Source organism: Astatotilapia calliptera, chromosome 9 (genome assembly GCF_900246225.1).
Source record: "Astatotilapia calliptera chromosome 9, fAstCal1.2, whole genome shotgun sequence".
Taxonomy (NCBI): Eukaryota; Metazoa; Chordata; class Actinopteri; order Cichliformes; family Cichlidae; genus Astatotilapia; species Astatotilapia calliptera.
Window position 1 is genome coordinate 985,703 of NC_039310.1, and position 11,215 is coordinate 996,917.

At 42.5% G+C, this 11,215-nt stretch overlaps 1 protein-coding gene across 1 annotated transcript; it reads left to right on the top strand.

Moving 5' to 3' along the window:
• The first annotated feature begins 8,302 nt into the window (after positions 1 to 8,302).
• Positions 8,303 to 10,748, top strand: LOC113028705 (gastrula zinc finger protein XlCGF26.1-like). Its single transcript, XM_026179088.1, is given in 4 exon segments — positions 8,303 to 8,706; positions 9,127 to 10,136; positions 10,138 to 10,162; positions 10,526 to 10,748. Coding segments are annotated over 4 exon segments (1,482 nt in total). The 5' UTR covers positions 8,303 to 8,346; the 3' UTR covers positions 10,613 to 10,748.
• The last annotated feature ends 467 nt before the right edge of the window (positions 10,749 to 11,215 follow it).

The window sequence follows — 11,215 nt, forward strand, 5'->3', positions numbered from 1 at the left end:
GCGCTCTGCAGAGACTTCGACGCAGGCTTGTCACGGCGTCGGGACTTGAGGAAGGATACCACTGTGAAATGGAGCATAATATTATCATTAATACCAGTCCATTAACGGCTTCGAAGGACCAATTAAATGTCAGAGATTTACAGTTAACAAACAGTCAGGTGAATAAACAACAATTAGACACTTGTGTAGGTTAACGTGCTGCACGGGTGAAAAGCTCAGAGCAAATCACACCGAACTGCAGTATTCGTTTATTTTTATAGGTTACATCGTCAATATGCAAATATAATCACATTTCCTGTCACGCAGGTCCTGATGTCTGTCTGCATGCAAGCTGTGTGTGTGTGTGTGTCACAGAGTATGTGTGTTGCAGGTCAATTTCTAAGAATAATATAATGCAAGTCAACTTCTGCGGATATGTATTTCTGTGCTGGTCTCTTGTCAGTGTCACAGGGTCAGCTTCCTGTTTTAACAGAAAACTGTGTCTGGTGAAATATGTATAACATAACTTTTGAAGCATAAGCAAATAAAACAATAAAAACTCCCTGACAGGCATCTTTTATTTAGCATGGTTATACCATTGTGAATGTAGCTATATAAACATGCTCAAGAGTCTATCATATGTTTGACATGCAACTAAAAATTCGAAAATATGTTTTTAAATCATTAACTTTGCAAATTTAGAGGAATTGTTTTCGGACAACATGTGTGTCACATTTTAAACAGGGTTTGAATGATCAGCACTGACATACAGACATTTATGCGCTGGGTATAACAGACATGCTTAGCAAGCAGCTGTGTTGCAGTTGACTGGGATGAGCTGTTTGACATCCGTAGCATGTTTCCTGTAGAAAGGCGTTTAGCGCCAACATCACCAGGTGGTTGGTTGCAAGCTTGATGTCGATAATAGTTTCCTCACACAGACCTGATCCTGTAGGATCCTGCACAACTGTGGGGGGGGGGGGGGGGGGGGGGGTGGTGGGGTCTGGATTGGCAACCATGGTGGTGGGGAGTCTGGCGAGTCTGAGAGGTCCCATGCTTGCATGTCTCCCTCTGAAAAATGAGAACAATAAAAAAAAGTACAGCTATATTACTACTGGCTTTCTATCCGGCTTAAAGTTTTTCCACACAGCTGTATGCTTTAATTCTAGAGTGGGTAACTAGATGACTCTGTAAGCTCTTACTGTGAGTAAAATCTCTGCCACACTGATCACATGTACGCTTTAACTGGTGTGTTTTTAAGTTTGAAGTCTGCGTAAAAGACTGACTTTCCCAAGCTTTGAGCGCTGACTTCTCGGTCCACATTGGTCCTCCAGTGACAGAGATACAAACAGGCAGTCGTGAAATGCAGTCGTGGAACAAACTGAACCTTCGAACGTCCTCAATTAACACTAGTTGTAAACCCCAGGCTGGTGATGTGAAGTTCATGAACAAGTTTGCTCTACAAGCCGATTCTTTGTAGCGAACGAGACAAACTGGCTTCTGCCACAAGGAGATAAATAATCTCCCCTACCCCACCCACTTCAACACCTTCAGCCCCCACCACCTCCACCATGTAAACAGACTCTTTAACATACAGAATCCAACAAAGCAGCTGAACCAGACTCAGTGTCTCCATCATAAACCATACAGTGGATCACAACATGAAGCAGTTTAAGACGACTGTTGCTGTGAACTTTCACTATAGAAAGAAAACTGAACAGAACATCTGAATTCCCTCGATGGGCCTTTCAACAGTTTTAACCAGCTTTCCTTCCTGGCTTTGACTGCAGCTGTGTTTGACACAGGAAGACATTATTACATTCTTCATGATTATACTTTATTCTTTTTGGGGGAGGAGCAGCTTTAAACCTTCACGTGATTCAAGTCAATCCAACAAATCAATCTGAACGATCACAGGTGAGAAAAACTTCTGTAGACAAAATAAAATAAAACCCAACATTCAATCCACAACATGATTAAAAACATGATTCTCCCAAATTACCAAGAGCTGCACATTAACCACCACAATATATTGTCTTGATGCATTCTCAATCATCCAGGAAAATAAATCTCCAAAAGTTGATTGTGTTCATCTGGACGTAGCGTTTTGTGGGAGAACGTCGTCACTCATCCAGGTGACTTCTTCAGTCTCAGCTGACTGCAGGTTTCAATCTTATAAACAGGACATTTGCATAATGACTGAAACCAGCCCACTGAAGGAACGATGGGCTGGAAGGTCAGTTCCTTAATCATAATTATGGTCAAAGGAGCTTGCAAAGAAAAGCGTCTGGACTTCTTCAGTTAAAGAAGTCCAGACGCTTTTCTTTGCAAGCTCCTTTGACTACGATGACCTGGATGAATGAGAACCTTCGCAGACAATCATAATTGTGCAAATTCTCATGACCATTGATCAACAACCACTGACCAAAACCCACTTTGGGTTTGGGTTTTGGTCTTGGCTCCCCGAGAAGCCTGCAGTTAATCCAAAATGCTGCAGTACTGACAGGGCTTAGTTGTTGTTCCTAGGGTATTTAAAAGTAGAATGGGAGGCAGAGCCTTGAGTTTTCAGGTCCCTCTTCTGTGGAACCAGTTTCCAGTGGGATTGGTGAGGCAGATACTCTCTACTCTACGCTACCTCTACTTTGAAGATTAGGCTTCAAACTTTCCCTTTTACTAAAACATATAGTTAGGGCTGGACCAGGTGACCCTGAATTTTCCCTTATTTATGCTGCAATAGGTGTAGGCTGCTGGGGGATTCCCATGATGTGTTGAGTATTTCTTCCTCAGTCAGCTTTCTCACTCACTATGTGTTAACAGACCTCTCTGCATTCAATCATACTTGTTATTAATCTCCGTCTGTCTTCCACAGCATATCTTTATCCTGTTTTCCTTCTTTCACCCCAACCGTCTGTGGGGTGAAAGAAGAACCTGAACCTGGTTCTGTCGGAGATTTCTGATTTCTTCCTGTTAAAAGCGAGATTTTCCTTCCCATTGTCACCAAAGGGATTGTTGGGTTTTGTATGTATTATTGCAGGGCAGGGGGTCCACTACCTATCCAATCTGGAGCCCCTAACCCTAAGGGTACATCTTTCACCATCTTACAATGCTGGGATTGCAGCCATTCCCCAACTCTCTGTGAAGGGTACTCGTTGAATTTGATCAATGGTCATGATTTGCATATTAATGATGAAGAAACTGACCTTACAGCCCATTGTTCATTCAGTGGGTTGTTTTCAGTGTGCAAATGTACTGTTTACTGAGAAGTCACTTGGAACACTGAAAACGCCAAAACGAATCAATTATTTTGGTACAAACAATTGACCACAAAAAAGACTCAATATTCAGGAAAACTCAGAAGTGCTTTAAACTGTGCAATAAATATTTATGACAAACTCAAAACAATGTAACTTAAAACATACTGCAAAACAGTGCTGGCTCTCATTTCAGTGGGAGAAATTTTCATGGACATGTGCAGCTAGAATTTTACTTTGGAGGAAATGGGGTCAATGAAATTTTTAAGCATGTGCGCAAATGTCCGATGGATGGATGGACCTTTATTAATCCCTCGGCTCGGTTCCTCCGGGAAATTCAGTTTCCAGTAGCACAGCACCGACAGAAGTTGCATGTTACAGATACGCTAAGGGAAATGAGAGTAAGGATATAAGCACACAGCCCCACTCCACTGACGACCTGCTGCTGGCCAACACCCTCAACGACCTTTACTGCTGGTTTGATGAGACGTCAAGCAGCCTTGACACCTCCACCTTCCCCAACAATAGAGACACTTTGGTCCATCATCCCCCCCACCTCCCCACTCCCACCAGCACAGAGCCATCACCACCATCAAAGACTTCACCCACAGGAGCTCCCCCCTCACTCCACAGCTATGAGGATTTCACACCACCTTCTCCTACTACAACCCTTCATATTCATGAAGCAGATGTGAGGAAGCAGTTTAACCCTTTAGACCTACCACAGAACCAAGTCTGCCTGAGCTTATCGTTATATTTTTACATGTTGTAGTGCCATTTCTGGGAGTATTTCAAGTTGCTATACATCAATACAACCATTATATCCCAAATGTTTATTTTTACACAAATTTCTAGTTAAAGAAATTTCAGAGGTTCATCCCTCAAAATTGGAAATGTAAAAAAGTTGCATAAAACAGTTTCCAAATTAATTTTGAGTGTCTTCATAGTTTTATTTTTGAGATACACCAATTTGTATATACTGCAGCCACCAACTTTGAAATTCTCATTTACATGACTTATTTAAACATTCTCGTCTTGAATGCAAAATTCTTAAAAACATATTTTATCCTTTTAAGAGTAAATAAATCTGAAAGCTGTTCCATCCTAAAAGAGGACAACAATGTGTAGTTTAGCTTTTTGAATTTGTCACATGTGTGGAAAAGCATGAGTGAGTCTTTCTTTCTTTCTCTACAGGAACACAGAGAGAGTTATTCCCTGTACTGTAAGGACACATTCAGCATTGTGCAGTAACTCCAGATCAGCCCAGTTAAATGATTACATGGATGTGAGTGTGATCGTCAGAGCAGCACTGATCAGTGTCAGGTTATAATGACCAAGGTGTACACAAACACTAAGTTTGAGTGTGTGCAGTGAGACTTCAGTCAAAGCATTTAACTGAGGTGTGAAAAAATAAGCTGAACTCTACAGCTTGTTGTGGTCCCCTGTGGCTTGACACGCCTTCCATCTGTTCTCCAGCATTTTAAATTACAGTCATAAAATATCTCCACATGTTGCTCCTCTTTCTCACTCTCTGCAGTCCAAATGCGTCTTCTGAGCGCATCTGAGTCACGTGACGGCACAGTAACAAATCCCAGCAGGGCAGGAAGAAGGGGGCGGAGCAAAGTGCGTCTGCCGCATAAGAAGAGGTGCTCACACAGACAGAGCTGCTTTTTCATCCACAGCGATTAAAGAAGTAAATCTACAGGAGAGAAACAAACTAACGTATCGATCAACAACCACTACCAACATCTGGATAAATATCTGCATCGATCCGCCCAACCTTGTCTCCTGGATCGTAGCTGAGATCAGCGTGAACCACGTGGGTCTCTGCTCCCTGATCTGTTTCCTGTGTTTGGAAAGAGTTCCAGCTTCATCACGGAGTTTCTCTCGGTTTGTGGGCTCATCTAAAGGTAAGCACCGAGCTAACTTCAACACTTGATTTACTAACCCTGCGCAAATTTGCAGAAATCCCCTGAACCCAACACCTACTAGAATTACTGACTTTTTTATTTTCTGGTGAAAGTCCCGAGGTGTTAATCACCCCTGCTGAGATTTGTACAGGTCATATGCTCGATTCACATCCTGCTTTTGTTGAGCAAAGCACCCATTGTCTTTGAGGCCTGGCACATTTGCTTTTGCACACACATACAAACTGTCACGGCTGGCGGAGGGAGCCGTGTGGTGTGGAGGAAAAGGAGGACCCAAGATGCAGCAAACTGATGATATGAGTGACGTTTATTCACAGAGGTGGAACGAAACACCATAGAACGCAGATGAATGCAGAGATACAGAGGAATGCAGAGATACACGGAGGAACGCAGATAACGCAGTGATACATGGATGAACGCAGACGAGCCGACAACAAACACAGACCGACACCCACTATATATACACACACACGGTAATCGGGTGATCGCACACAGGAGGGAAGAACAGCTGATCTGAATACACATAATGACTGGAGGACACAAGCTGAACACAATGACACAGATACAGACCTTCAGAATGGAACAGGAAATCCAGAACACGAGCCTTCAAAGTAAAACAGGAAACACAGACTGATTTACAACACTACACGGGGACATGAACAGAGCACCAAGGACAGACACAGGTAGGGCTGACAATACACCAAACTTCAGGTTAACCCCTAAACAAATCAGAATAAACACAAAACGCTGGGTCAACGACCCAGGACCATGACACAAACGCTGCAAATCTGTGTTTATTTGACAGTGTAAGACAAAAGCAGCAAAAATAAAAACTGTTCCAAGAGTACAGTCTTAAAGGCTCACTATACAAACAATCTGGAGACATAAATATGGACACGTGTATTGAAAAATATTGATATATATATATTAGGGCTGCCACGATTAGTCAACTAGTCACGATTACGTCAACAATCAAAATCGTCAACGACTAATTTAATAGTCGATACGTCGTTTGAAGCTATTTAAGATCCCAAAAGACGCAGGAATAAGCAGTAGGTTTAAAGATTGTAATAACGGACTGAAACAGAAGATGGCAGCACTGCATGTACAAGGATGCCAGCTGCCATAAAACCCAGAAGAAGAAGAAGCAGCTTGCTGTACCTAGCTGTGTCCAAGTTCAGCAACCGCATCTTCCTGTGCCCGCATAAAAAAAAGTGTACATGTATGTATGTATGTGTGTGTATATATGTGTGTGTGTGTGTTTGTATATATATATATACACACACACACACACACACAAATGCATGTAGATATGTTGAAACGGGTGGGGTAAGGGGGGGTTATTTATCTTCTCGTGACAGAAGCCAGTTTGTCTCGTTCACTACAAAGAATGGACTCTTAGAGCAAACTTGTTCATGAACTTCACATCACTACCAGCCTCGGGTTTACAACTAGTGTTAATGGAGGGAGTTTGAAGGTTCAGTTTGTTTCACGACTGCATTTCACACTGTCCCGATCCTTTTATTTGAGTTCGAGAAAAAACAACCAACACTCCAGAGAAGTCCAGTCAAACAATGATTTATTGATTACACGTACGCGGGAGAGGTCTGCAGCGTCACTCACTTACAGAGGTCTTAACTAGGAAGCACACATCACACTACTTTTGTATATTAAAGTCCAGCGTCACAATACGTAAGCAGACATAATATGCGTCAGTTACAGTTAGAAACAGTTAGACACATTTCCTTTTTTAACTCTCTTGACTTGTATAACACTTCCTCACCGTCTCACACTATAGATGTGTCACAAAACGTCGGCTGCATCCTCCGGAGGCCGCATTTGAAGGCCGATTACGTCACAGCCAGGCGACGAAGGCTGTCCCAATTCGTCGACTCCTTCAAATGCGGCCGACAAATGCGTCCTTCATTTCCCCGAATTTGAAGGATGTGTCGGGTGTGTCCTTCGTGGCCCACCATATCCCAGAATTCATAGCGCGGGACAGCCAAATTTCAGCTGCCAACAATGGCGGCCGCTGCTAAGTTTTAAAATTTGTCTTATTACTCTTATTACTCAACTTTTAACATATTTTCAGGCGAGATTGTAGCTGTGTAAAATACAAATATCTGCTCGGTTTATCAAGACATCGCATATTTGCAAAAATGTGCCAACGTTTTTGGAGACGTCTGTTACCCACCAGCTCGATAGCAAGCCGGGGGTTCAATGGTCACTTCAGCCGGCGAGAGCAGCGGACTCCTGGCTTCATCGTTTTCAGACCCCCGCTTTTTCGCTACTCAAGTTAAACATGATATATAAGTCACTTGGACAACTTAAAAATGTAATTGTTTGCCTTTTTTCATTGTTTTATTTGTTCCAGAGTAAATCGGTTTGGCTGAGATCAAAGTTATTAGATTATTAGAGTAAATAAAACTTTATTAATCCATCGGGTGGGTTCCTCCGGGATTTTCACACAGCTGAATAAACGTTAAACAGAAAACTGATTAAACAGAAGTGTGAGACGGTCGAGAATTTATGCCAGTGTCCTGTTATATTTTAGATAGCAAGGAGCAGACGGCCGAGTTTATTAAACTCCACCAAGACAGCGGTGACGCAAATTTGAAGGCTAGACTATCCCATTTCGCAACCTCGCACTTCCGGCCTTCTCGGTCTTTGAAGGACCCGGCCCACGTAGACCGCGAAGGCCGGGGTCCTCCGAAGGATGCAGCCGACGTTTTGGGACACAGCTTCTGTGTTTCCTGCTTTTTTTTCTCCTGTGACATCCTGTGCTAATCTCACTGAGCAGGCGTACAGGCACTTTGCAGGCCAAATGTCTCTCACCTTTGCCCTAGAAACAACTCTAATATTTATCTGTGTCTGTAAGTGTGTTTGCATTGACCCTCAAAAGACTGAATGCCAACTCTCATGAGCACATTTGCAATGTGTGTATGAAAATAAGTGTAACTACTTATTTAATAAAAGGTCACAAAATACCACTAATAAAAGGCCGGTTAGAATAATGTATTTCCCACAACTCACTGCCTCTGTTTGTATCTCTGTCACTGCAGGACCAACGTGGATCGAGAAGTCAGCGCTCTCAGGAGCCCGACAAATTCGTTGAAGAAAGAAGTGGAAGAAAAAAATACAACTGTGACAAGTTTGGGAAAGATTTTACTGTGAAAGCTTCCCTAAAAATGCATCAGGTCATCCACACTGGAGAGAGACCGTTCAGCTGTGACGAGTGTGGAAAGTCTTTTACCCAATCTGGACACTTAAAAAGACACCAACTGATCCACACTGGAGAGAGACCGTTCAGCTGTGGAGACTGTGGAAAGTCTTTTACCCACTCTGGAAGCTTAAAAACACACCAACTGATCCACACTGGAGAGAGACCGTTCAGCTGTGGAGACTGTGGAAAGTCTTTTACCCACTCTGGAAACTTAAAAAAACACCAACTGATCCACACTGGAGAGAGACCATTCAGCTGTGATGAGTGTGGAAAGTCTTTTACCCAGTCTGGAAGCTTAAAAACACACCAACTGATCCACGGTGGAGTTAAAGCGTACAGCTGTGAAGAGTGTGGGAAGGATTTTCTTAAGAAGGATTCACTACAAATCCATCAGGTCATCCACACTGGAGAGAGACCGTTCAGCTGTGACTTGTGTGGAAAGTCTTTTTCCTGGAAGAAAGCCCTAAAAAGTCACCATCTCATTCACAGTGGACTTAAAGCGTACAGCTGTGATCAGTGTGGCAGAGCTTTTACTCGCAGTAGCAGCTTACGGAGTCATCTAGTTACCCACTCTGGAATTAAGGCATACAGCTGTGACTTTTGTGGAAAAACTTTCAGCCATGTAGGGTACAGAAATATTCACCTACGCATTCACACCAGACATGATGTGTACAGCTGTGAGCAGTGTGGCAAACAGTTTGCTACAAACAGAAAGTTACGATGTCACATGTTTACCCACTCTGAGGAGAGACCTTATAAATGTGACCTGTGTGAGAAGACTTTTAAATCTCCACATTCTCTGAAAGCACACCAACAGATCCACAGTGGAGAGAGACTGTTCAGCTGTGATGAGTGTGGAAAGTCTTTCACCTTATCTGGAAGCTTAAAAAAACACCAACTGATCCACACTGGAGCGAGACCATTCAGCTGTGATGAGTGTGGAAAGTCTTTTACCCACTCTGGAAACTTAAAAACACACCAACTGATCCACACTGGAGAGAGACCGTTCAGCTGTGACGAGTGTGGAAAGTCTTTTACCAAATCTGAAAGCTTAAAAACACACCAACTGATCCACACTGGAGAGAGACCATTCAGCTGTGATGAGTGTGGAAAGTCTTTTACCCAATCTGGAAGCTTAAAAACACACCAACTGATCCACACTGGAGAGAGACCGTTCAGCTGTGATGAGTGTGGAAAGTCTTTTACCCAGTCTGGAAGCTTAAAAACACACCAACTCATCCACACTGGAGAGAGACCGTTCAGCTGTGATGAGTGTGGAAAGTCTTTTACCAAGTCTGGAAGCTTAAAAACACACCAACTGATCCACAGTGGAGAGAAACCATTCAGCTGTGACGAGTGTGGAAAGTCTTTTACCCAACCTGGAAACTTAAAAACACACCAACTCATCCACAGTGGACTTAAAGCGTACAGCTGTGATCAGTGTGGCAGAGCTTTTACTCACAGTAGCAGCTTACGGAGTCATCTAGTTACCCACTCTGGAATTAAGGCATACAGCTGTGACATTTGTGGAAAAACTTTCAGCCGGATAGGGAGGCGAAATACACACCTACGCATTCACACCAGACATGATGTGTACAGTTGTGATCAGTGTGGCAAACACTTTGCTACAAACAGAGAGTTACGATGTCACATGTTTACCCACTCTGAGGAGAGCCCTTATAAATGTGACCTGTGTGAGAAGACTTTTAAATCTCCACATTCTCTGAGACGACACCAACAGATCCACACCAGAAAGACTCTACAAGTGCAGTTACTGTGAGGTATGTATTTTTATGTTTATCTTGTCAGCCCGACTGTTTGAAACAACTCTGCTCATCAAATTGTGTTAGCATGTTAGCAATTCTACTGCATGGAAAGGCAGCTCTGAATGATTATTCAGACTCTGATCACAGGTTTTTAGGGATAGTGTTTGAGAATTGTATTACTGTTATTGTAGCATTAAACTAGTATTGATTTAATGTTTTTACTCTTATCGTTTTTATAGCACATTAAATTGAGCTGAGTGTGATAATGTAAGCAGTAAAATGTAATTGGACTTTGGCAGAGATGCTCTTTATTTCAGGCGACGTTCAGGATAAAAATGTTGACGGACTGACTTACACTGTCTTTGTGTCTTTGTTTAGAAGCAGAGCAACACAGATGGATCAAGTTCTCAACCCTGTCATCGCTGTGGGAAAGACTTTTGTTGTGACCTTTGTGGAAAAACATGAAGTCATTGAAGGACTCTGAAAATACATCAACGTAGACACACTGGAGACGAAATGAACTACTGTAAACAATGCAGGAGAGGCTTCACCACTTCAAAACACTTCAAACAATATGAACTCATTCACAGTGGGGTTAAAAAGCATGTCTGCGATCAGTGTGGGTCATCCTTCATCAGTGCACGTCAGCTTGAAAAGCATAAACGAGTCCACACTTGAGAGAAACCATACAAGTGCAGACACTGTGACAAAACCTTTTCCCAATCATGTGATCATACTAAGCATGAACGCAGACACATGAAAGAGAACTTCATCTGTGAAAGAGTTTGAGTAATCTCAGTTCATACTCCACTCACAAACGATTCCATGTTACAAATAAACTGTTACGTCTTGATTCCCGCTTTTAAGTTAATCTTGTAAACAGTACATTTGCATAACGAATGAAACCGGCCCAATGAGTGAACAATGGGCTGTGAGGTCAGTTTCTTCATCATTAATATGCAAATTCTTATGACCATTGATCAACAACCACTGGTCAATGGCCATGAGTACCATTCACAGAGTAAAAATTTGCATAATGATTATGAAGGAACTGTTTTACTGTTACCA